At 35.8% G+C, this 27750-nt stretch overlaps 4 protein-coding genes across 5 annotated transcripts; 2 read left to right on the forward strand and 2 right to left on the reverse strand.

Moving 5' to 3' along the window:
* Window positions 1–970: 970 nt before the first annotated feature.
* Window positions 971–3501, forward strand: LOC120207021 (probable myosin-binding protein 5). The gene is made up of 2 exons (XM_039206545.1): window positions 971–1637; window positions 2585–3501. Exons 1-2 carry the CDS (start codon window positions 971–973, stop codon window positions 3499–3501), a joined length of 1584 nt encoding a protein of 527 aa, XP_039062476.1.
* A 1325-nt stretch (window positions 3502–4826) lies between these two features.
* Window positions 4827–7729, reverse strand: LOC120207103 (serine/threonine-protein phosphatase PP2A catalytic subunit-like). The gene is made up of 6 exons (XM_039206626.1): window positions 7304–7729; window positions 6347–6461; window positions 6048–6156; window positions 5889–5966; window positions 5277–5468; window positions 4827–5202 (listed from the first exon to the last, which is right to left on the reverse strand). Exons 1-6 carry the CDS (start codon window positions 7554–7556, stop codon window positions 5029–5031), a joined length of 921 nt encoding a protein of 306 aa, XP_039062557.1. The 5' UTR covers window positions 7557–7729; the 3' UTR covers window positions 4827–5028.
* A 1152-nt stretch (window positions 7730–8881) lies between these two features.
* LOC120207105 (transcription factor bHLH79-like) lies at window positions 8882–11692 on the reverse strand. Of its 2 annotated transcripts, none has more exons than XM_039206627.1 (6): window positions 11263–11692; window positions 10735–10902; window positions 10474–10539; window positions 10291–10359; window positions 10114–10191; window positions 8882–9161 (listed from the first exon to the last, which is right to left on the reverse strand). In XM_039206627.1, the coding sequence occupies exons 1-6, from the start codon at window positions 11434–11436 to the stop codon at window positions 9033–9035; spliced, it is 684 nt and encodes a 227-aa protein (XP_039062558.1). In that variant the 5' UTR covers window positions 11437–11692; the 3' UTR covers window positions 8882–9032. The 2 variants fall into 2 exon arrangements, with proteins under 2 accessions (XP_039062558.1, XP_039062559.1); XM_039206628.1 differs by lacking the exon at window positions 8882–9161 and adding an exon at window positions 9400–9496 and having other exon boundaries at window positions 11263–11691.
* A 769-nt stretch (window positions 11693–12461) lies between these two features.
* On the forward strand, window positions 12462–13028 carry LOC120207022 (zinc transporter 1-like). Its single transcript, XM_039206546.1, has one exon. It carries the CDS (start codon window positions 12462–12464, stop codon window positions 13026–13028), a length of 567 nt encoding a protein of 188 aa, XP_039062477.1.
* Window positions 13029–27750: the final 14722 nt, after the last annotated feature.

Raw genomic sequence — 27750 nt, forward strand, 5'->3', positions numbered from 1 at the left:
TACCCACCGCCCATCATGTACCCACACCCGTCTTGCAACAACCTTTCAAATTATATAAACAGCAACACATTCATTAAGAAGCATATTAAGGATTAATTGAGTTTATACCCTAACATTTGGTTAAATTATAAGTTATGTCCTTTAAAATCTTAAGATTTATAGAATAGTCTCTAAAATTATACTTAAATTCATAATGGTCCAAAATTTATATGATGAATAATTAGGGGCGGACAAATACGTGGAGCAGATGGATGCATAGTGGGCATATGCGGAGAGAGTAAGGTCTCAAAACCATCACCTACCCACTACCCACGATGGGTATGACTTTTTACATCCACATTCGTCAATTAACCACTAAACTTATATCCATCCCTATCCTAATTAAAACAAATACGATGTGAAATCTATAAAACTATACCTGTCTATCATCCCTACTTAAACCATTACAGTAACCTACAATAATTTAGAGAAAATGAACTCAAAACTATATATATACAAACTTATAACCCACAAATATCCACGTAGACAACATTGCCTTTTTTTAGCATGAATTGATGATCCCCATCCCTCTAATAAAATGGTAAAATTTTCCATGTAGGCAGCCTTAAATTAAGCTAAGTTGGGATCTTATATTTGAAACAACCTCAGAAACATCGGTCGGAAAGTGCATGAGAAACCCCATTTTGAGGTCCAAAACCTGTCTTAAAAAACTGGGTTTGTCTCATTAAGCATTTACCATTATGTTATTTATAGTCAAAGAAACATCACCACCCCAAATTTTGATCCCTTTAAACTCAAAGATTAGCCTTAACTGTCTTCCTCTTTCCTCGTACACAACAAAAGGAGAGAGGTCATGATGTCGGTCTGCTTTAAGCCAACCCTCTCATGATCTCCCGACAAGACGAAAGGGCTAAATCTGATAATCTTTACATTATCACATATATAGATAATCGCGCATATATATATATATATGGGGAGACGATCGTTTAAGCAGTTCGTGGAACAAGAACTCGGGGGCGTCCCCGAGTTCTTCATCTACGCGGTTCTCGAATGGGTGATGATCTTCATGTTGTTCATCGGCGGGTTCGTCGCGTTCTTCGCGTACGAATTCGCCCGGTTTTTCGAGCTGCCGATCCCTTGCTTTCTTTGTGCGAGGCTCGACCTGCTCGGGACGAACGACGACCGATGTTACAACGAATCGATATGCGACAACCACAAGAAGAGCGCGTCGTGTCTCGCCTTCTGTCATGTCCACAAGAGGCTTTCCGACATCCGGAACTTGTGCGAGAGCTGCCTCCTGTCGTTCGCGACCGAGAGGGAAACCGATTGCAATAGGTACAAGTCCCTGTTGGGGATCTTACACAAGGATGTGGATCAGTTGTTGGTCGACGAAAACAACAACGAAGTACATCACTCGTTGCCGCCGGCTTCCGATGCTAAAAGGGATGAAAGACCGGCGGGTTTTGAGAGGAGCAATGAGCATCGTTGTACGTGCTGTGGGCATCGATTGAAGGTGGAATCCACCGGTTCCAAGGGCAGAAATTCTCCCCTGTCTTCCCTTGCTCCGTCGCCGTCGGCCGATCATTTGTCGCCGGAGGACAATGATCGCTCAAGGGGATTAGCCCTTGATATGCCATGTGAGTTTACACTTCCAAGCATTTACGCGCATATTTTGTTTCATTTTCCGTTTGTTGTTTTAGACCTTCTACCATATAGGTTTAATTGTGGCTTTAGACCTTCTATTATGTTAAACTTTATAATTTAATCATTCTACTTTATTTTGAATAATATGATGATCCTAAGTTAAATATATAGTTTAATTTGAACCTACTGATAAAACTATAAAAATTAGGAGTGTTTATGGTCAGTTAACAGTACTGTTTAGCCTAAACGTTATTAACGAATCGGTTATAGGATAATCTATAATTAACCTATTACAATTTTTATCAAACATAACACAACTTAAAAATTTTAAAATTTCATTAAATCTAGACAATAAAAACATATATATTTTTAAAAATCTTATTTATTTGTAAATACATTTTATTTTATAGAAATATATATTATGAGGTATCTTCATTTTTTATACTTTAAAATCTTAGGTGTATATTTACATTTTACGATTCAAAATCATGTATTTATTTTATCTATATTTGTTTTAATGTGCTCTTATATAAGATAAAAATGATAACTAAAAAAATAAGAGGAACTATTTTGATTTTATTTCTAATTCTATTCTCTAAAACATATAATTAATTAATTATAATTTATTGACGGTTAATTAATGAACCATTTATCAAATTTCATAATTGTCCGTTAACCAATATTTTAGTGGTTTGATTAACCAAAAATGTTAAATTTTAATAATTCGGTTAATTGACTTATAAAATATAACGGTTACACCGATTAAGAGTTACGGTTAACAGTAACGGATTAATATGAATACCGTTAATAAAAATAGAGTTTTCAACTCTTGTAGATTATGAAGTAGATAAATATGTAGTTTCAGCATAGTTGAGATACTAAAACAACAAATATACCATTTCATGAATATTAGATTTTTGGTGATCAATGTGTATAACAGTGAAGGAAGATGGCAAGGGTGGTCCAATGCCAATGGTGCCGGAGGGTGATGAAGAAGACAAGACCGCGAAGAGCAGCAAGTTCTTCGGCATCCCTTTGTCGGATTCCTCAGCCGACAGTCCCCGGTGGGCGGCCAAAACTCCGAGGAAGATACTGCTTCACACATCGGAGTTCGCCGCCGCTGATTGCAACGACGACGGCCACACCCCCAGCAGTCCCCGCATGGGGCGGAAGTCATTGATGGCACTGTACATGGAACTCGACGAAGAACGCAACGCCTCCGCCGTGGCCGCCTACAACGCGATGGCGATGATCACCAGGTTACAAGCCGAGAAAGCGGCGGTTCAGATGGAGGCGTTCCAGTACCAGAGGATGATGGAAGAACAAGCCGAGTACGACCAAGAAACACTGGAGGAGATGACCAATCTGGTGGCCAAAAGAGAGGAGGAACTCAATGACTTGGAGATCGAACTCGAGGTTTACCGGGCCAAATACGGCCGCCTGCAGGAAAGCGATTTCGAAAAGCATACACAAAGAGACGAGAACGACGAACTAAACACCACCACCATCAACGACGGCGACACCAAAACGACGTCGCTTTCGTCCTCCAACTGCGACAAACCCGAAACCGCACTAACTATTACCAGTAGGGAAAACTCGACGACTCAGAAAGATCATCATCAGATTGAGTCAGAGGTGGAGCCGGCAGAAGCAGCAGCCACCATGGACAAAACCAAGAAAGTGGGAACCGATTCCGATCCGATGGCGGAGAAGACGGGAGGGGAAGCCACGGCCAAATCAAAGAAAGCAATGCGTCAAATGGATCGGATGAAAATTCTAGAGAAGAAGATGCACATTTCGACGATGGGAAGGTTTCAGAGGCAAAATAGTGAGATTGGCGAAGACTTTGATGAGTAGATGATAGTGGGAGTAGTTAAATTGTTTAATTTTTAAAAATTAATAGGGCCCTAAAGAATATTTAATCATAAAAAGTTGGAGGATTAGGGCTTAATTGAACACAATTAAACTAACAAGGACCAAAATTACTATTAGACAAAAAATTCATGGGGCCAAAGTTACTCCCAATCCTTTAGTAATTCCTTCACCGGTTTAGATGCACACTCTATTTGTACAAATTTTGATTCGTTGATGACCCGTATAATATAGATTTAAAATATACTTATAATCATACAGTGTTTATTATCACATTGGAGGCACTATCATGAGCAAAGGAGAGCAGCATTTTTTGTTAAAAATAATATCGAAATTAAATGTCAATCTGAATTAAAATAATACTGCTTAATATTACATTATAAATTTATTCAGAATTAGGATGAAATTTGTAAATGTAGAGTTAAATTTGTTGAATTATTCAAAATTAGGATAAAATTGATAGAATTTGTAAGTGTTGAGGACCGAAAACTTAAATATGGATAGCCAAATTGATAAATTTTGCAAATGTGAGCTAAATTGTTGAATTATTTAGAATCAGATGTGAGGCTAATTTTTTTTTTCAAATTATTTAGAAATTGAACCAAATTAAAAGGATTTACAAATATGAAGGCTAAATTTATTGTATTACTTCGTATCAAGATGAAACTGACAGACTTTATAAGTGTTGAGGACTAAATACATAAACATAGAGGGCCATATTGATAAAATTTATAAATATAAGGGATAAATTATTTACAAGACTGAATGCGTACCCATATCAATTAAAAGACTAACACGTCAGCTCATCCATCTAAATTATTTTTTTATTAATCTAGAGTAGATACAAGATAAGATTTACTCAAATATAACATAGAATAAATTGATATCGAACGTTCACACCCCTAATATTTATGATGTTCGAACCCGATACCTCAAGAAATAACAATTCTTTGACCAATGAGATCGCTCGGTTCGTGAGTCTAAATTAAAATTAAAGAGTGACACTAGTAACTAAATTTGTAAGAGCTCTAATTCAATGACCAAAACATGACATCCCTAATAATCTGGTGATTAATGGGGTAGTCCAAGGTTGAAAAGAGGAAATGGCATTCACCAAGAGATCACTGACATTTGCAATTCAAAATTGAGCTTATATAATTCAGTTAGTCCACAAAGAACAAGTTTGGGAAATCAAGAAACATCTCTCACATATAATCAACATTTTACCTGAAAAAGTAAATGGAACATGGAACTTTAATCACCTCATTCGACTCAAACTCGGACTCGAAACACAGGAAAAAGAACAATTGAAGGAAAGAAGAGAAGAAAAGCTTGTTATTCTACAAATGAAACCTATACACTCGTATGAATGCAACAGCAGAATAACCAAAAGAATGATGGAGAAAACAAAGGTTTCTTTTGTTTTTCCCTCAACTAGATGCCAGAATTCTCTGATTTTTGTAAGACATCTACAAAAACACAATAGCGAATATGAAAATTTGGCTACGAGAATTATAAAAAATAATCGGGCGTTCTACGCGCGGTGTCCGGTTCAATCTGACGAGGAGCCGGGTCGAACTGAAGAAAACTTTGCTCCATGTTCTCCCCAATCTCGAGTATTGCAGCCATATTTCCACAACGGTAGCAGTAATTTGGTGCACTGAACACCGTTACCACATTCTTGTCCTGCAATAATAATCACACAGAGATCAATATGCGCAATCTGTGTGGATAAATCATTCAAAATATGATCCACAAACCTGGGACCAATTATAGCCTTCCATTACAAGCTGGTGAGCTCTAGAAATCAGAGTGAGCCCATTTGTGTGGTTGAACTGCCCAGAAATATCCTGTCCGAAGGTATACCCTGCTCCCCGAGGAGATATTCCCCATCCACATCGGTCATCAGGGTCAGACCATAAGAGATCACACATTGGACCTTCATGAGGAACCTACACAGCCAAAAAATGTGAAAATGGTATAACTAAGAAACCAGATGAAAAAGAGTGACTACACGTTTAATAATTTCACCATATGAGCATCACCACTCATTAATCTCTTTAGAAATGACAATAACAAAGACACGCTGCAATCCAGGAGTTAATTTATGGTGTGAGAGTGATTGTATCATCAGTTAAAGTGAGTCATGCAAATCACAAGAGCCATAATAGCTTACTCTTAACAGTCTAAACCACTTCCTATTCGCAAAAGGTAATATCCATTATGAACTCCACTATGGGGTATTTAGTATGAATCCATTACAAGATTTCCAAAAGGTTCTATGGCACACACTATTTTTTTTAACAAGGTAGACATTATACACAAACTAAAAACATTTAACCCTGAAGTATATAATATAACTAGAAGTTTACCTCCTGTATGCGGTCCAGATCACGGATGTTATCTAATGTATCCAAAGATGGTGAGAGTCCACCATGCAAGCAGAAAATCTGCAAGGAATATGAAGTGTGTTATCAGCTCACAGCTGAGATTTGGAAATAATCAACATGACAGGGTAAGAGAATTCAAACCTGACTTTCGATTAGGGCAGTCAGAGGTAAATAATCGAAGAGGTCAGTGAAATGCTTCCAGACATTAGCATTTCCATATTTTCTCAAGCATTCATCATAAAAGCCATACCTGAAAAGAGCAGTATTTGTTTATTGATATGAACATAGAATGGTTTAGCAAAATTACTAAATAACTTCACACATTAATACTATTATATGAATGATGTCACATTAGTTTAAGTAGTAAGTGTTGCAGGTTTAACAAGACATATCAGTAGTTTCAGAATGAAAAGGGAAAAACACTAATATGCATATCGCACACTTGAGTTATCTGGCGACTCTCATGATTTCCCCTTAAAATAGTTATTCTGTCTCTATAACGAACTTTCAGTGCAACTAGAAGAGTGACAGTCTCCACGGAGTAATATCCTCGATCTGCGTATAACAAGAAAAACACATAAATAAGGACTGATTGGCAAATCAACTACAACAGATGCATCACTATGTATAATTTGTTGCAATGCTAAGAAAAAAAAAGGGGGACAAAATAGACCGTATCAGAGAAAAACAAACAGTAAACCATCATTACTAGATTGTTCATAAATCTCAATTCAATGACAATCCACTCTCTCTCTACAAACCCCTGTTTTACAGGTAACATTACCATTATGTGTAATCACTTCCTAGTGCTTCAAATCCAGATTTCGGAAAACCTGGATAATTCTAGCTTAAGGGTAAATTTGCACCATATGTGGGCTTGTGGCCTCAAATTTAATGTATGGCAATAACTTGAGAAGATCACATATGAAGCCAAACAGCATTAGGATCAACCAAGCATTGAACACTCAGAAAAGGACCCAGATGGTTAGAAATTTAACCATGATGTTCAGACTAAATAAGGAAATATCCTCAAAAGTTTACATATTTCTACTTCCACTGCTCTAACTTAGCCTAGACAAAACATTTCTATTTCAGCTCGTTAGATGATAAATACGGTTTACTCACCCAAAAATCCCATCTTAAAAAGTTGAGATTCGCCTTGTACAAACAAGCAAAACCAATTTCCAGCCACGAAAAAATTAAAAGGGCATTATTTCCTTTCCCAAATCTTCCTTTCAACATTTTCTCTTTTCAATCAACAATATTTCTAGCCTAAACCAAAAATCCCGAAATACTAAAAAACATATCAATAAATCTTACAGAAAATCAAATAATTAAAACTTAAATGAAAAATTAAGAAATGACAATTAAATGCAAGGAAAACCGAGCCTGCTTACCTACGTAGTCGCCCATGAAGAGATAATTAGTGTCGGGAGCGTTGCCGCCGATGCGGAACAGTTCGACGAGATCGTGGAATTGGCCATGGATATCGCCGCAGACGGTGACGGGACACTTCACCGGCTGAACATTCCACTCCTCCACGAGGATCGCACGCGCCTGCTCGCACAGAGTCTTCACCTCCGCTTCCGATAGCGGCTTGCACTGCATTAGGTGGTCGATCTGACGATCCAGATCCCCGTGGGACGGCATTGTCTAGCGGTTGAGAGCTTCGGTGCCGATTTTCCTTTTGCCTTTTATTCTGTGATGGGGGTTCGATCGGACGGGGGAGGATGAAGATGGGAGATTTTGGGGATTCTGGATCAGGTCATGGTTGGGGTTTGGGGGAGATTAATTTTGGACCTCAAAGCTCTCTCTTTTCTCTATTGCTGTGAAGCTGACATCATTTTTGTTTACCAGATAATTATTAGAATTTGCGTTTGTAAGCCCCTGAATTTTCCTCCATTTCTGAATCTCACCCTTTACATTGCAGCAATTGTAAACTAGTGCCTTAAATGCCATTTTTCAACTTTTGTCAAAATTCACTCTTAATATTTGATAAGATAATTATTTTATTTTTAATTTTTTTCATACTTTAACTTTCAACGTTTCGTATTTTAATAAAAATAATATTAATTAATTTACAAATAACGCTTATTACTGATATTTCGATTTTACATATACTTAATTACTTAATATGATATATATTACATCATTATCATTTCAAATACAATATTATTTAATCTCATCAAAATTAACAAATACTGATAAATATTTACTAAATTTTATGAAAATAATATATTGGCCAAAAATATTATTACCGGTAATGATCATATTCTCCTTTAACGATAGAGACTCTATTTAACTTAAGTTGATTTAGGTCCGAAACAAACTTACCTTTAGATAATCCTTCCTCGGAATATTTTTGTCTCTTAAATATATATATATATATATATATATATATATATATATGAGATATGATATTCTTACCCATATTTAAGACCGTTGTATTAGTGAAAACATATGACAGAGATTAAAAGTAAGAAATGTGAATATATTTACTAGAAAAAAAACGAGTCAATATCAACTATTTATTTTTACTCATTCAACAGTCCTAAATCTACGTAAAACTAAAGAATTTTATATTGTTTAAGTGAATTCTAACTCATATATATATATATATATATTATGGTAGAGTAGCTGATCTTCTAATGAAAGAGCCCAATGCAAAAAAAAATGCATGTTGGGTCTTTGAAATAGACCGGATTATTTTGATAATAATAAGTTCGATCTGTTTTACCGAGAAGGTCTATAGTTCGAAGCTCGAGTATGTATAGCCCTATATTTTCTCTTCTATTAACTTTAAATATTCATTAAATCAATAGAAATGAATATATATATATATATTAGGAACAAACTAGAATCTCCAAACGTATACGTCGGGTAAACCATAAGAACATGGATGCAATTCTTGTCCAGTAACCGATACAATGGAGTTTATGAAACAGTCAAATGGAAAACGTATAGCAGATTAGATGCATTTTCTACAACAGATTAGATATTACAAATTTAGCAACACTAGTCCACGTTTATGAAACACATTTTCTGCAACTCATGTAAACCATTCGATCTAAAAGACGACAAACGGATTGTTCTTATTGCTTTTTAAGCAAACGACGATTCTCCGAGTTACGTCGCTCGTTGGAAATTCCCACCGACATGCATCTGCAACCACTCGGGTTGTGATCCTTGATCATATTCCCTTGCTGCTTGTGAACCAAATATCATCCCAGCGTCATCTATTGGCTGCAAACCAATCTAAAGCACCATACTCACATGTTAAGATATTGGAGCTAGCTCCAATTATTCTGCGATTTTATATGCAAAAGATTGTATATTTGCTAAATTTAGTTTATACATAAACTCTCTGGAACTAGACATTGCTAACAATCTCAAACATGCATTTTCTTTGCAGGACGATAACTTCAAGAGCATTGAACGACTCATATCGGAGTACGTCTGCCAAGTTCTGCAGTGCCAACTGCCAAATGTATTATTTTAAAGGCAATGGTCAGCATGATGAATGGTGCAGATTAAGTTTGGGTGATGGCATCAATGAATAAAGCCAATAGAGGAGTTACATGGTAACACATCTGCATTCAAAACCGAAACAAAAGATGCAGATAAGTTTGGGAAAGGTGCATCCGATCAAGTGCAGGCTTAGTGCACCCAGGTGCACTTTTTCACAAGGTGGTAGACGTAAAAGAAACTGCCCACCTCGTTAAAGTTCTCTACAATTTCTTTACCGACATTTCAGAATTCGACAACAGACATGGACCATAAGGAAATCGTGCACATCGACCAATAAAATTGCATGTTTTGTAGATAAAATTGACAATTATTAAGGTTTATTATATATCTTGAGCTTTATATATACACACACACACACATGCTTGTTGCACTTCACTCATGCAACACTAAAATTTAGAAAATCAACTGGTTTGTTGTTTGAAAACCTAGGTTCATTCGAGAGAGACCATCGGAATAAAGGCAGCAAGTATTTTAGAATCTTCTTGCTTGGTGCCTGTGTTAGAGGAAACATAACCCTAAGAATTTAGGCTCAGGCTTGGTTATAAATTGCTTCACATTTTAAATTCTGGATCTTCTATTACTCGTTTATCTCACATAGAACTTGGATTCAGTGCTATTCATGTTATAGCTTACGTGCTGACACAAATACTAGGTGATCAATCAACATAAGCATACTTACATCCTTTGAACGAAAGCCTTCTAGGCTAGGATTCAAGGTTATCCTTGAATTAACTCCTTCGAGTTTCATTGACAAGAACTGCAAAATTACGTTCATATAACATGTTAAGGCTTGAAAGGATAGCACAACATCTTGAGAATCGGGACACTGTTCCAGCAAGATGTGTAAGATTCATACCTCAACCTGCTGCTGCAGCGACTGGACGTAGTTAATAATCTCATCAAGGACAAGTGCCTTCCCTATGACCTGATTGAAAAGTTCGTATCAAGGTTCATATAATAATATGAAGAAAGCAACACCGAAACTGACCAAAACATAGAATAAAGGAGTAATAGAACACAACTACGCAATAGTAAAAACCTTATTGCATCCGGGGACCAAATCCTGAAGAATCTTCATCCTCTCGCTAATACGCTCTCTCCTGGCCTGTGGAGGAAAAACTTATTCTAAGAACATGTTTCGAAAGGGCCCCAACCTACCTGCTATACCATTCACACTAAGACATGAACTAGCAAGACCCATGAATCCGGATCCGAAATTTGTTTACCGGCACGCAAAAGTTACATTTCTAAGTCTCAATATCAAAATTTGCAAATTCGATAGGATTAAAAGGTGAATTACTCTCTCAGCCAGACTATGGCTATCAGTTGCTTGACCCCTTCTGGCTCTGACATGAATATAGTCTTGCTTAGTAGGCGGCTCGGCAGGCTTACTATTCTGGTCTGGCTTGCCACCCTCTCTCTCATTCTTTGCGCCTGGCTTTTTCATCCGTTTTCCATTTGAATCATTCTGTTAAGAATACTAAACCATAAGACATCATAAAAGCCAAAACATAAACCAGAACTAACTCATGTGAATCTAAATCAGCTCCAGTTTATACGAATCTTTAAAATACTTCTTTTCATCCTCACTGATTCGAAGCCAAGCAAACCCGCAACTTGGCTTAAGCTACAAACTGAATTAGATCAAAGTAAGCTGACAATGAAACAAAACCCACACTGAATTCAATCCAAAAACCTTAAATTAAAGAATAAAAACAACTAAATGTCGGCATTAATTGACCCAAGATTCCCAAATTTCCCCTACCATTGTCTTTTCTACCAATGCACTGAAAATCTACAAACTAAAAAGAGGAAACAAGAAGCCCACCAATTCATTTGCACTAGTAGTAGTAGAAACAAGCTTGGAAGACTCATCTTCAGAGCGCAATTCCTTCCTTTTTCTCCCACCTCCACACCCAACACTCTCCTCAGTCACAGTAGATTCCTCCATGGACCCGTCTCGAAGACCCGAAGTCTCTCGAAACCCGCCCAGGCTACCCATTCGGAGCCCAAGCCCACGTCTGGTTACAACAGTCGGGTCGGAGCCTGGGTTGATCAAGAAAGGCCAAATCTCAGCAAGGCTATGAGTCAATGATCAATGGAGGATCCACAATGAAGGACCCTTTTTCATAAGAAATGGAATGTGCTTGGATCCAAGACGGGTTCTTTAGGGAAAAAAAGGTGGGAAAAAGTGGGTTTTCTTCTTCTTTTTCGCTCCTTCAAAGTAATCAGCTGACAAAGGGCAAAAGGAGCGAAAGAAAAAAAATGAAGAGATTACTTTCAAACAGCTAATTAAGAGAGATAGAGAGAGAGATCTGATCTTTGTTTGGATTGTGTAGACACCCGTTTTTTATCGGACTTAAATAATATATTATATTATTATTATTATTATAATTACTTATTATTATTATTATATTATTAATACTATTAATATTATTTTTGCAGACTCCACTAGCCCACTATTATCTCAACTACACACCTACCCACCTACTCCACTACCACATGCATCAGGGAGCAAATGGCATGGATTTGAAGTGTTTGAAATTAGCTTTAAATAAGAGGGGATTTTTTTGAATTAGGTGGAGGAAATTCCTCTCCTCTGCTCTCAATTCTCGCCATTTAAAGAGTATGGGGGGGAATATCTTCACATAACACATTCTCAAATTTCCACCCAACTGGCAGCCTTTCCTTTCCTTTCTTTTGAGAGACAACTTCAAAGATTTCCCAGAAACTAAAAGTTGAATTCCTTTTGTCTTTCCACAATTTTCTCTCACCATGATCTCCTTGCACAAAAGCTATTTTCTGAACAACACCGGCATTTCTGGGTCGTGAAATAGCAGCGTTTTGTTTGGGAACAACCACCCATTGAAAGAAACAAAAATGATCTCGATTCCACTGTTTCCGGCGAAGACCCTGGGCTCTCCTACGACTCACACCACCACTCTTTCAATTCCCATTTTAACTTCAAAATCAATTTGATTTTGGTTTGCGTCTTTTGACTCGTTTCTTTTCCATTTGTGTATAGAGATGATCGATGGTGGGGGCCGAGGTGAGCGAATCCGAGAGCTCTTGTGGGTTTTTCCTGTCATCGTCTTGAGCGAGGTGTTGTATACCTGTGACAACGAGCTGTTTCCTCGTCGCGATGCCAACAACAGAACCAAGGCTTTGAAATATAAACTCGTCGCCATCGCATCGATCTTGATGGTCGGTGCTCTCGGCGTTTCACTCCCGATTCTCGCCAAGAAGATCACGACGTTTCGACCGGAAAACAACGCCTTCTTCCTAATCAAAGCATTCGTTGCCGGTGTAATTCTCGCCACCGCCTTTGTCCATATACTCCACGACGGATACGAGTCCTTGTCCAACCCTCGCTTCAGCGAAAAGCCTTGGAGTGTTTTCCCTTTCTCCTGCTTTCTCACCATGGTCTCGGCCATAGCCACGATGATGATCGACACGTTCGCGACGAGTTGCTACAAGAAGTCGCATTTCAACAAGGCTTTGCCGGTGAATGGAGGAGAGGAGGTGAACGGGAAGATTGCTTCAATGAAGGCGATTTCCATCATTCTTCGACGAGAAACCACCAAAGCTCTATAACAACAAAAATGGCCAAAAATGTCCACACAGAGAATTTGTGTGTATATACATGTCTGAGAAAATGTGATGAGATGAAACAAATGCCCAAAAGGCAGTGAATGGAGATTCTAGTTTTTTTCTGAGCAGTAGCTTTCATGGTATGTCGTGTGCTTGCTCAGGTGAACAATTTAAGTTCAAAGATGCATCGCGGTCGCCGGAATCATTGGCGACCAGAGATTTCTCAGCCAGTGGACTTTCGTCTCGAACCGGAGACTGGGAATCGAAACACGTTGAAGAGGTGGATGGTAGCTTCCTGGACCGAGCATTGATTTCCAAACAGAGAAATGGTGGAGCATATGGCAGTCGGTCTTCAGCTACACCAAGGTTTGCAGATACTTATCCTGTTTTAAGTATCGGTTTTTGTGAACTAATTATTTAATTGATGTTTTCTGTGTTGGGCCTCTCGGTTTAGTGCACCATGTCTAAATGAACATGAAAACTTCCTTGAGAAAATGCATGCGTGAAAGCATGCACATCAATTGAAGAGATTTGTCTGTTAATGGTATCTAGTAACCATGGCTTTTGGAGTAGTTTTCTATTAATTTATATGTTTTTGCTGTTGTGTATCCCGCCAATATATATATAATTTGACTGTGTAAAATACCAAGTAAAATATATGAACATTAGATGCTCATGTCTGCTACTCAAAATGCGGAACTTATATATAATTTTACCGTGTGATGCTTATTTTTTGGTTTTTTAAAAGAATTTCAACAAAATTAAAGGTAAGTAATTTGAATCGGGTTTTTAATTTTAATTTAAGTTTTAAATTTTCGCAACTAAGGCAACCGACAAACTAATTGGTACCGAAAGGGCGGTTCAAGGGTGCTAATCCTTCCTTGACCGTAATCGATTCCCGAACCCGACATGTCCTTGGTACAACGCAGATCAGGTAAGATGGTGTCCGGCCCACCTAAATTCGTTTTAAAGTGGTCGGTGGCGACTCCAATCCACATTTTCAAGTCGAAACCTAATTCCGGGCCCAATCGAAAGACGGTTGCGACAGCTTGGCGACTCCGCTGGGGACAGGTAAGTGAGTCAGGCCGAAATTAATTTTCGGTTGTCTTTTTATGCGAAAATGGTAAATTTAAATTTAAATTTATTTATTCGATTCCAGTTATTTACCTTTGATTATTTTTCAAATAAATAGTTGTACTAACATTTTTTTTATGATTTCAGAGATTTTTGAAAAGTTTCTATCTCAAGCTCTATACCCGAGCTCCAAACCCTTTTAAGTGGGGGTGAAAGCGACGCATTCGTGTGAATTTATTCACCGCATATGCCTAGCAAGTAGCCTTCGGGATTCATATACCTTATGTCTTCGTGTGAATTTATTCACCGTGCGGGCATAAGGGAATATTTCCTCTCGAGTTTAACTTAGTCCACACAAGCATGTGATGGGTTTAGGACTAAGGGTCTGGCAAGCCCAAGGGGGCACCAGCAAGGAGAACTCGAGTACCGTTTTTAGAACCTAAACCGGGAGAGTGCATGGAATTAGAGCCCACCCCAAAACCTCATTCCAAACCCTAGGCTGTTTTATTTCCTACTTTATTTTCTGCTCAAAACATGCGAACTAGACAAATATGCGGTTAGGATTTGTTTGAAATTAGCATGCGGGATAGAGATCATGTCCGAGTAGGAATTAAAGCATGTGGGGTAGATATCATGTGGGGTAGGATTTTTTCATTTTTATTATTGTTTTGATTTACCTCACTAACTCTTTTTATTTTTTGTTTTCTTTTATTCTGTTTTCATCATTCGCATCATTTAAAACGAGGTGTTGATCCACCAAAAATGTGTTTGTTAAACATGAATAATCAGCATTAATGGACAAAAGGGTTGTAATACAAGAGATGAAAATGCAGAGGGCAGTCTACAAGGCGACTATGTGTCACCTTCAATCCAGAGGACGTGGTGCCCGCAATTGAAGAGTATATCATCATACTGCATTATAAAGGACTCAATGAACCGGGTCTACATCAAGCACAATGAAAGTCCATCTTTGAAGAACTGACTGGCAGAAGTTGTAGGGGCAAGATGAAGACCACTGATATTAGGATTCACTTCAAAGACGACAATGGCAAAACGATAACTGAAATTGAAGACCATTACTGACGAATTCAAGAAACAGACAAATGGACTTCACATAGTTCCTATCAATTAAGGGCTCCAATGACGTATTCGTTGGGAACAGACTCAACAAAAGATAAACGTCAGAGGTGCAGTCCTTCGAGATTTTTTTAGGGCAAACAACTCATCATTTGCACGGTTCATCCAGAGAAGCCAGAGCGGTTCGACAGGTTATTCAGCTGGTGGCGGATGAAGGCGGAAGACTAGTCAACATGTCAGAAGCTGTCAGAATATTTTTTGTCTCTTAAAAGATAAAATACTTTTGTCCCAATAAGGATTATTTCTAATAACATGCACATTTTTTGGATCAATGCCTCGAATATTTCATGCATCATGCATTCAGACATATTGTGCGTTTTGTTATTTTTCTTTACATTCACATTAACTATCTTCACATGTTTCATCAAAAATGAGAACATTTCGATCCTATGACCTACAAAGAGCTCTACAAATAACTTTTTGACACTCACATAGTGTCACCATATCCGGAGGAACCCACGAAGCCCCCATACCCCAAGTGGTATGATGAGAATGCGCATTGTGAATATCACGGCGGAGTCCCAAGGCACACAATTGAGAACTGTTACGCATTCAAAAGGGTCATACAAAAGATGCGTAACCAGAACTGGATCGACTTCAACAACTTGGGGGCATCCAAGTGAGGGAGATCATTTCATCATTTGAGGCATTCTGTTTGAACTTTTTTTTTCCACTTTTTCAAGTTTTTGTAAGAACGTGAACTTGTTTTTTTTTTCCCACTTTTTCAAGTTTTTGTAAGAACGTTTGAATAAATTTATGTTACTTTAATGATGACGAGCAATGAATCACATTTGTAAACTTGCAATTCTTTGAATATCATTTGAATTAAGAAACTCTGTGAATGGTTCAAAGCTTCGGATCTTTGACAAAGTAACATGTTTTAAAACAAGGACCTTGACCTTACTCAGAATATACCCTCAAATACCGTACCCTGCTCTTACAATTAACCAATACAACCTTTTCTTTTCATGAGGTGCGGACAACACGGGGCATTATTTGCATATGACAATTACTATGTTTTTTATTTAAGACGTTCAATGACGATGAGAATCTTTACAAATGAAAGAGTCGGGTAGGTGAATCCGGTTTAGGTCAATTGCTTGAAAATTGAACTCTAAAGATGAAATTTTTGACTTTCAACAACACCTAGACTATAACAGGTTCTTCTTAACAATCTTAAGAAATTAAATCTGTAAAGCTGAGCTATTCCACTAAGGCAATTGGTTATAGAGGAAACTCGAAAGCCCTGGCTTTATGAATAGATGTCATTCAAACCATGACATTGCTCGGACACTTGGCAATTCGGTGTTTGCTCCACTGCTTTTGTCAGGCCGAAGACTTTGTGATGAGATGAACCCTTCAGTTAACTTGATAAAAATGATTATAATGATAAGTTGTCCCTCTAAAGCAATTGGTTAAGCGCCCCGGCTTTATGGATTCAGCTAGCCAGATAACGGCAAATTAAATCGAATTTATCTAAGCATGAAGTTTCGGTAAAATGGACTAAGGGAGTTAAGGAACACCTGTTATAGTCGACTACACACGAGCACTCAAGAATTTCATTTTTAGACCGATATTTTTCGCACTGCCTTTGTTGGAGGAGCTTACAAAGCTTGAACAAATGGAAGATTTCAGAGGACCGAAATAAAATGTCTAGTAATTGGTCATTCTAGTTGCGTCATTATGTCCGCACCCAAATGAAATGACAAAGCATATTTCGATATTTAAAAAAAATGACATTTTGGGTTACCAAAACCTTAGAAAGGAGGCTTACTTAAAGCCAACTCATCCATTTGAACATTTGTCAAAGATTTGTAACTCTGAAAGCATTAAAAGAGCTCTTGATTCCTTTGATATTTTTTGAACTCGCATTTACAATTTGATTCAATTGCGAACAATATTTTACAACATTTTTATCTTGTCTCTCTCCTTAAAACAAGAAAAATGAGAAAAACATTTTCAAGCAGAACAGTCTCAGATATGAAAGGTCTGTAAAGCCAAAGCTCAGGAAGCAAATGGGGCACGATCCATTCCAAGGACCTGATTGACAGACAAAGCACGAGACTCCATCCAGAAGATAACACATAATTCATTCATATTGCATGCATCTTAAACATACTTAGGTGCATCACATTCATCATTTTAGCATACACGTTTTTGCAGCTTTTAGAGTCAAGTTTTGACTTTAGGTTGAAGGATACTCGATTCTCAAGCGCCTTCAAAGAAGGATGGTGGTTGATTAACTCGGCAGTAAAAAGCTACACCTCAACCGACTTGACATCTTAGAACCAATTTCAGATAGGTTCGAGAACCAGTTCAAAACAAATCCAGTTCGACACAAACTCAACCATGAGCAGTATGTTTCTAGTTAACACCTTCAAGCCAGGTTTCAATTTCACAACGAAAGGGCCATCCGCGATTTCAACTCCACGACGGAGGATATCGTGCCACTCGAGACAACACAAGTTCAACTTCACGACGAAGGGACCACTGGTTGTCAACAAACAACTTCTCAATTTCAGAGCCAATTTCAACTTCACAGCGAAGGATATTGGACTCCAGACGACGTATGTTCAACTTCACGACGAAGGGACCGCTGGTTGTCAACAAACGATTTCCCAATATCAGAGCCAATTTCAACTTCACAACGAAGGATATTGGACTCCAGACAACGTATGTTCAACTTCACAACGAAGGGACCGCTGGTTGTCAACAAACAATTTCCCAATTTCAGAGTCAATTTCAACTTCACAACGAAGGATATTGGACTCCAGACAACGCAAGTTCAACTTCACGACGAAGGGACCGCTGGTTGTCAACAAACAACTTCTTAATTTCAGAGCCAATTTCAACTTCACAGCGAAGGATATTGGACTCCAGACAACGTATGTTCAACTTCACGACGAAGGGACCGCTGGTTGTCAACAAACAATTTCCCAATATCAGAGCCAATTTCAACTTCACAACGAAGGATATTGGACTCCAGACAACGTATGTTCAACTTCACAACGAAGGGACCGCTGGTTGTCAACAAACAATTTCCCAATATCATAGCCAATTTCAACTTCACAACGAAGGATATTGGACTCTAGACAACGCAAGTTCAACTTCAAGACGAAGGGACCGCTGGTTGTCAACAAACAACTTCTCAATTTCAGAGCCAATTTCAACTTCACAGCAAAGGATATTGGACTCCAGACAACGCAAGTTCAACTTCACGACGAAGGGACCGCTGGTTGTCAATAAACAATTTCCCAATTTCAGAGTCAATTTCAACTTCATAGCAAAGGATATTGGACTCAAGACAACGCAAGTTCAACTTCACGACGAAGGGACCGCTGGTTGTCAATAAACAACTTTCAACTTCACGACGAAGGATATCCAACTCGAGAAGGCTATCTGCCAAAGACCCCCGAGTTCGATTACGCTCAGCTCTAAGGCACATCATTTGCAGCATAACTTAAGTCAAGAAGGGTTATCTTCTAACCAAAGATCTTTGAGTTCGACTACGCTCAGCTCCGAGGCACATCATTTGCAGCATAGCTTAAGTTGAGAAGGGCTATCTGCCAACCAAAGACCTGATGAGTTCGATTTCATTCAGCTCGATGACAGCGATAAATTGCTTTCTGGAAGAATTTTCAAGCCGAAATCTTTAAACCGAGAAGAAGACAAAGGCCCAATTCCAGGAAGCTCAATCACATTTGAGAACACCAGACAAAAACTGGTTGTCTTTTTCGTCTTTGCCCTATTCTTGCTAACACAAGAATGTGCAAAGAGGGGCAGCTGTATACACCCGTTTTTGACCGGACTTAAATAATATATTATATTATTATTATTATTATAATTACTTACTATTATTATTATATAATTAATACTATTAATATTATTTTTGCAGACTCCACTACCCCACTATTATCTCAACTACACACCTACCCACCTACTCCACTACCACATGCATCAGGGAGCAAATGGCATGGATTTGGAGTGTTTGAAATTAGCTTTAAATAAGAGGGGACTTTTTTGAATTAGGTGGAGGAAATTCCTCTCCTCTGCTCTCAATTCTCGCCATTTAAAGAGTATGGGGGGAATATCTTCACATAACACATTCTCAAATTTCCACCCAACTGGCAGCCTTTCCTTTCATTTCTTTTGAGAGACAACTTCAAAGATTTCCCAGAAACTAAAAGTTGAATTCCTTTTGTCTTTCCACAATTTTCTCTCACCATGATCTCCTTGCACAAAAGCTATTTTCTGAACAACACCGGCATTTCTGGGTCGTGAAATAGCAGCGTTTTGTTTGGGAACAACCACCCATTGAAAGAAACAAAAATGATCTCGATTCCACTGTTTCCGGCGAAGACCCTGGGCTCTCCTACGACTCACACCACCACTCTTTCAATTCCCATTTTAACTTCAAAATCAATTTGATTTTGGTTTGCGTCTTTTGACTCGTTTCTTTTCCATTTGTGTATAGAGATGATCGATGGTGGGGGCCGAGGTGAGCGAATCCGAGAGCTCTTGTGGGTTTTTCCTGTCATCGTCTTGAGCGAGGTGTTGTATACCTGTGTCAACGAGCTGTTTCCTCGTCGCGATGCCAACAACAGAACCAAGGCTTTGAAATATAAACTCGTCGCCATCGCATCGATCTTGATGGTCGGTGCTCTCGGCGTTTCACTCCCGATTCTCGCCAAGAAGATCACGACGTTTCGACCGGAAAACAACGCCTTCTTCCTAATCAAAGCATTCGTTGCCGGTGTAATTCTCGCCACCGCCTTTGTCCATATACTCCACGACGGATACGAGTCCTTGTCCAGCCCTCGCTTCAGCGAAAAGCCTTGGAGTGTTTTCCCTTTCTCCTGCTTTCTCACCATGGTCTCGGCCATAGCCACGATGATGATCGACACGTTCGCGACGAGTTGCTACAAGAAGTCGCATTTCAACAAGGCTTTGCCGGTGAATGGAGGAGAAGAGGTGAACGGGAAGATTGCTTCAATGAAGGCGATTTCCATCATTCTTCGACGAGAAACCACCAAAGCTCTATAACAACAAAAATGGCCAAAAATGTCCACACAGAGAATTTGTGTGTATATACATGTCTGAGAAAATGTGATGAGATGAAACAAATGCCCAAAAGGCAGTGAATGGAGATTCTAGTTTTTTTCTGAGCAGTAGCTTTCATGGTATATCGTGTGCTTGCTCAGGTGAACAATTTAAGTTCAAAGATGCATCGCGGTCGCCGGAATCATTGGCGACCAGAGATTTCTCAGCCAGTGGACTTTCGTCTCGAACCGGAGACTGGGAATCGAAACACGTTGAAGAGGTGGATGGTAGCTTCCTGGACCGAGCATTGATTTCCAAACAGAGAAATGGTGGAGCATATGGCAGTCGGTCTTCAGCTACACCAAGGTTTGCAGATACTTATCCTGTTTTAAGTATCGGTTTTTGTGAACTAATTATTTAATTGATGTTTTCTGTGTTGGGCCTCTCGGTTTAGTGCACCATGTCTAAATGAACATGAAAACTTCCTTGAGAAAATGCATGCGTGAAAGCATGCACATCAATTGAAGAGATTTGTCTGTTAATGGTATCTAGTAACCATGGCTTTTGGAGTAGTTTTCTATTAATTTATATGTTTTTGCTGTTGTGTATCCCGCCAATATATATATAATTTGACTGTGTAAAATACCAAGTAAAATATATGAACATTAGATGCTCATGTCTGCTACTCAAAATGCGGAACTTATATATAATTTTACCGTGTGATGCTTATTTTTTGGTTTTTTAAAAGAATTTCAACAAAATTAAAGGTAAGTAATTTGAATCGGGTTTTTAATTTTAATTTAAGTTTTAAATTTTTGCAACTAAGGCAACCGACAAACTAATTGGTACCGAAAGGGCGGTTCAAGGGTGCTAATCCTTCCTTGACCGTAATCGATTCCCAAACCCGACATGTCCTTGGTACAACGCAGATCAGGTAAGATGGTGTCCGGCCCACCTAAATTCGTTTTAAAGTGGTCGGTGGCGACTCCAATCCACATTTTCAAGTCGAAACCTAATTCCGGGCCCAATCGAAAGACGGTTGCGACAGCTTGGATGGAAAAGAAAGCAGGGATGCGCAATGTGCATACTGTGATTTTTAGATTCATCTCTCTCTCTCTCTCTCTCTTTTCCTTTTTTTTAAAATAAACTACAAGTTTAGTATCTAAACTATCAGTTATAATCCGTTTTAACACCTAAACTTTTATTTTTTTAAATCATATATAACGTTTAGTTTTTGTTTCATTTTCGTACATTCGTTAAAAACTTAACGTTAAATTTTGATTTTTTTTGAAAGTTTAGGTACTACACACGTTAAGTTTTTAACGACGTGTACTAAAATGAAACAAAAACTAAATATTAAGTATGATTTTAAAAAAATTAAAAGTTTAAATACTAAAATTGATAGTTTACTTACTAAATGCATAGTTTACCCTTTTATTCTAGATTTATTTAAATTTTAAATAAATAATTTTAGGGTAAAGTACATAAATGATCCCTCGACTATATGATACTACTTTATTGAGTCCCAATACTATTAAATATTACAAAATAGTCCCCAACTATAGGATGTTGCTTTATTGAGCCCCTAAACTTTTAAAAATTACAAAATAGTCACTCAACTATTCATAATGTTTCAAACTCGTCATTTTCTATTAAAAATTAATGATAGTCTGAGTTGGATGTTAATATGTCGTATGAAATATGATAGTCTTTTGAGATTTTGGGATTAAATTTTATATTATCTTAGACAACATATTAACATCAAACACAAGTTGATGTGAATTTTTTAACATAAAATGATGAATTTGGAATATAACGAATAGTCGATTGACTATTTTATAATTTTTAATAGTTGATGAACTCAACAAAGCAACATTCTATAGTCATAGGACCATTTTATAACTTTTAATATTTGAGGGACTCAACAAAGAAACATCATATAGACATGGGATCATTTGTATACTTTACCCATAATTTTAATAGTAGAAGTTATTGCATTAAACATCCTTGAATTGTGATTTAAATTTTAAATTCCTTTTTAAATTTCAAAAAAATCTAACTAAGTCTTCATGTTATTAATTAATTCTATTATTCTACTGATTAGTGTGATTATTAAATATCAATTTAAATTTGACACAAAATATATAAATTAAAATTTAGATGCCAAATATGTTAGTCTTCATGTTATTACTTGATTGATTATTGAAATAACACATTATATAATATATTAATTTGATAAATATTTTAAAATTCAGATGCCAAATTTAATGAATAAAGTAGCCTGTAAAAGAGTTTAGGTACCACTTTGAAAAAAGTTTCCAAATTTAGGGGTGTTTGGTATATTGAGCCAAATCCATAATACAATTATGAACAAAAATAAATAGGAGAAAAGGAGTCTTTACTCGTTATTGGGTTTTTACCATTTTGTCCTAGTTCGCCGAGACTGTTCGCCAGTGTGGGTCGGGTTTTTTTGTCCTCAGATGGGTACGGTCAACATAGGATCAAGTGCCCTCCACTACATTTGGATCAAGTTTTATTATAATTATAAGAATAATATTTGTTTAAAAAAATAGTTACTAATAATATATATACACGGATGGAGTCGGGATTTCAATTTAAAAGGTAAAGTATCCCTTGGGATTAAGGTAGCTCCGTCTCTATGTATATATACACATACATGACTTAGCTATTTAAATTTGAGATTTTTAAGAATAACAAATATCTTTTTAATCAAAGACTTAGAGAATAAGGGATATATCAATTAAGAACTTTTGAGACACATAACCATCAATGCCTAATGATGAATACGAAGGGTTTGGTCCCTAATGATGAATACGTGCTTAGTCTCACAACGTGAACCTTTGAGACACATAACCATCAATGCCTAACCATTCCCTTTCATACCTCCTAATCTCTCCTTTAATTTTCCACAATAATTTGTATTTAAATTTTAGTTAATATATAAATTTGTATGTTCGAAATTGTAACACACGTTGACACTTGATGAAAACATCTTTTTAAAAAATAAAAATAAATAAATTTGTGAACATAAAATATCATATAATTCATGATTATTGTATAAAATATAAAATAAGTTATCTCTTAAAAATATTAAATTAAGATGGGATGGACCGAAGAATCAATAAGATAGTTATCTCTTAAAAATATTAAATTAAAATATATTTTAAATATTTTATTTATATTTTTATTCTTTAGAATTTTATAAATCAATTTTTTTTTTAAAAATTAGAAGGATCTAAATAGAAAATGAGTGTCCAAATTATACCATTTTTTTTAAATAAGTGTTCAATTTTTTTCCGATTCATCAGATGTCTAACGTTACAAATATTATCATTTTAGGTGCTCAGGCCGTAATGATCTTTAAATTTTACCGTTAAAGGAAATGTTTTGTCTCTATAAAATTTTAAAAAAATAAACAAAAAAAACTTTTTTAAAGTTATGAAAAAAATTAAATCCCTAAAATATTCTTAAATCTCTAACCATAACTCTTATTTATCCTTACTATTGTCGATCAACCACCCATCCATCATCGTCGTTCCTACTGCCACCACCATTCACCAAACACCAAAACCCTTTAAATCGTCAACGCCCCATTGTCATTCTCCCTTTAAATCATGATTTAGTGGTTGTTCGTCGTATGGGTGATTGTTCGGTGGAGACGCGATCGGGGTAGGTTCAATCGACGACAAAGAGCGGCAATGACGTGGGTATATGGACTATATTTAGGGTTTTTAAAGTTTTAGATTTTCAAAAGATTTTTTTTTGAAAACTTTGAGGGTTTTTTTTTCGAAATATAATTTTATTTTAACATTCTTAAAATTACATGAATACATGTATTATTTAACACAAAAAAATTAACAATCGTTACGATTAAGATACTCAAAATAAAAACGTTTGTAATATTAGTTATATAAATGATTCGAAAAAAAGTTTGAAGATTCACCCTTTTAAGATATATACATCCCTTATTAAGATAGTTAGAGATTATATAAAATCATGAAAGGATGACAATGGATTAGATTTGATTAAGTTTACTATATATTCATATCTTAAGTCATCGAATTTATAAAATTGGCATAAGAAATTTCAGTGTCAGCGTCACAGCTTGCTCTCACTCCCTAAAGCACCGCACGTGATGAAAGGCCTAGCCGTGGCATTTGGGCCGATTTTTATTGTTACACCAACCAAACACAAAAACCTATTAAGTGACATATTATAAAAATCAAATATGAATAAAAATAAACTATATGATTAATATTTAAATATCTGATTTAATATATTTTAATATTTAATATTTAAAATTTTTAAAATTATATTTAATATTTAGTTTTGTTTCATTTTAGTATTTGTTAAAAATTTAGCGTTAAGTTTTGGAAAAAAATGAAAGTTTAGATACTAAAACGGACCAAAACTAATAGTTTAAGTACTAAACGCGTTAAGTTTTTAACAGTATGATACTGAAATGAAATAAAAACTAAAAATTAAGTATGACTTTGAAAAAGATAAAATTTAATTACTAAAATATACTAAAACTGATAGCTTAGGTACGAAACGTTAGATGCTAAACATTGAGCCAGGTTTTCGGTCAACTTGACTCGACCTTATATATTATTCTCCCGATTCAATCCGAAAAAAATATATATATTCTACCCGATTTTGACTCTGATTTAAAATTTTAGAGTATAATTTTGACTTGACCCGATATAAAATAAAAATTAAATTAAAAAATATTATTTTTTAAAGAAATCACATTTTTACGTTCGGATTCAGTTGGGTCGGAGTTTTTTACCCTCCACTCGAACTCAATCCAACCCAACCCAAATTTGATTTTTTAATTAAAAATTTAACCTATCAAATTAGATCGATTCAAAATCCGTCAATTTCGAGTTATATCGTCATCTAACCAAAATGGCCAAGTAAATATTGACTAATTTTAAGCGACAAATGTCATCCAACCAAGACTCTATTCAATGGATTATTGCTTTAAGCTATTGTGTATAAATATATTTAAAAGGAGAGCATGCTATATCAAGACAAAATAAATTATAATAAATCGTCGGTATGCTCGTGTATAGTGCAAACATGAATCCTCAATCCAAAAGAAATTCAAAATCCAATTGCCCCTTCTCTCTAAATTGTTTAGTAAGCACAATTTGAATCCATGATTTAGGGTTCTCAAGCTATATAATATAATTCTTTACATGTGACATATTTTATGTTATAATTTTGGATTTACGGTACATGTTATATCATCATTTTGAATACGTGACATGTATCACATAATCATTAAACGTACTCATCCTTGTATAAATATGGATTAATTCAAGTGGTAAGTAGCTTAATATTGCTTAAGCCAAGTCTCAAGTTCGAGTCATTTTGTATGCATAATATCTTTGTTGGTTGACTCACCTACCAAAGCTAGATGTGTGACACGGATCAGTCCGGATCAGTCAAGAAGAAGACTTAAAAGTTAAAACCGATAAGATAAAAAAATATAAAATTTTAAACTTTAAATAAGATACATGGCATTAATAATAAATAAATATGTATAACATAAACTTTATATAATCATATACTTTTTTTCTCAAACAAATTTAAATTGATTTGTCATTAGAAACGAGCTTCTCCAATCTCTATTGAGGCATTCATCCATTGAATTAAACTCTTTAATTAAAACCTACTCTTAAGGGTGTGTTTGGTTCACGGAATGGAAGATTGTCAGTGGGAATGTAAGATTACCAGGGAATAGGATTACTGGGAATGTTGTATTTTGTGTTTGGTTGGCTTAGCAGGAATGTAAGATTACCGTGTTTGGTTAAAAGAATAAAAGATTATTGGAATGTATATTTGACCAAATTGTCCTTATTATATATTTGTTATTTTAACAAGTTGAAAAATATTTATATATTTTCTTTAAAAAAATTAAATTCATAAAATTTATATAATTTTTTAACAAAATTGAAAATATAAAAATGTTTAATGAAAGAATAAAATTTTATTTTAACCTCTGAACTATATATACAATTTTAATTATAGATTTTTTTTGTAAATCTAAAATAGTTTAAGGATAAATTTGTAATTTAACATTTGTAGAATTTTTATTATTCAATGACAGAAAAATGATATTTAAAAAAAAATTTAAGGGCATTTTAGTCCAAAACGCCGAGAATCCAACAATACCTAAGGAAATAGAGGTAATGACATTCCCAGTAATATACCCCAAAAAATCCACTATTGATAATCTTACATTACCGGGAATGAAATTCTCAGGTTAACCAAACGGGAGAATGTAGATTCTATTCCCATGGGAATCCCACATTCCCCCATCCAAACACCCCTTAAGAGATACATACACCTTTTAACATGGGAGATTTGGTGGACCTTTTAAAATCAATTTATAATTAGTACTAAATAGGTTAGGTTACTATCCACGTTAATTCTCTTTATAGTAAGATTCTAGTATTTTTAAAATTTATCATTGATAAAATATTTATAAATGTATGGTATAACGACTAACTTTTAATTTCTCGAAAATAAAAAGTTTGTCAATTATATTATTTTAAAACTAAGTATCTAAACTTTTATACCTATCATATTTTAGCATTCAAAGTTGCTTGATTGCATCAATTTATACCATACTCCTAATTTAAAACCCTAAATTATAAATCATAAACCCCATAGCATAACACATAACATCTAAATCGTAAACCTTAAAATCCAACTTAAGGTTTATAATTTAGGGTTTTAAGTTAGGTATAGAGTATAGAATGATGCAATTGAGTAATTTCGAGGGTTAAATTAATGCGAAAATATGATAAGAACGAAAATGATAAATTAATTCTATTAGGCAAATGTGACTTTTAAACCTAAAAAATAATTAAGCATCTAAAAAATAGATTAATTTGATTAGTTGAGTCCACGTCACCCATTTTCCTTTCATCAAAGAGATCATCTTAGTTTGATCCTCATCATTAGTATTGAAAATTCATGCTTTAAACAAGCCTTCGATCTATTGTCATGGTTATCTATTAGATCAAAGGGTAAATTACACCATTAGTCACCAACATATTACTTATTTTAGTCATCAAACAGTTTTTTTTTTTTACAAATACGCTATTGATATTATATTTTTTTCTTACTTTGATCCCCAAATCGTTTAAAAGGTTGACATATTTTTTTTCAATTTCCGACTTCATTAGAAATGATTTATCGACAAGTCTTCTATATGTTATTGTGGTTGTCTATTAGATTAAAGAATAAATTACATCATTAATCACCAATATATCTCTTCTTTCTTATTTTGGTCATCAAACTTAGTTTTAAACAAAAGTGGCACTAACGTTAATACTTATATATATTTTTATTTTAATCATCAGTCATTAAAAAATTAACAGCGATGCTCGTATGAATCCTGATGCATCAAAAACCATAAAAGTTTAGGTATAATGTCAAA

The sequence above is a fragment of the Hibiscus syriacus genome, unplaced genomic scaffold (genome assembly GCF_006381635.1).
Source record: "Hibiscus syriacus cultivar Baekdansim isolate YM2019G1 unplaced genomic scaffold, ASM638163v2 tig00014304_pilon, whole genome shotgun sequence".
NCBI lineage: Eukaryota > Viridiplantae > Streptophyta > Magnoliopsida > Malvales > Malvaceae > Hibiscus > Hibiscus syriacus.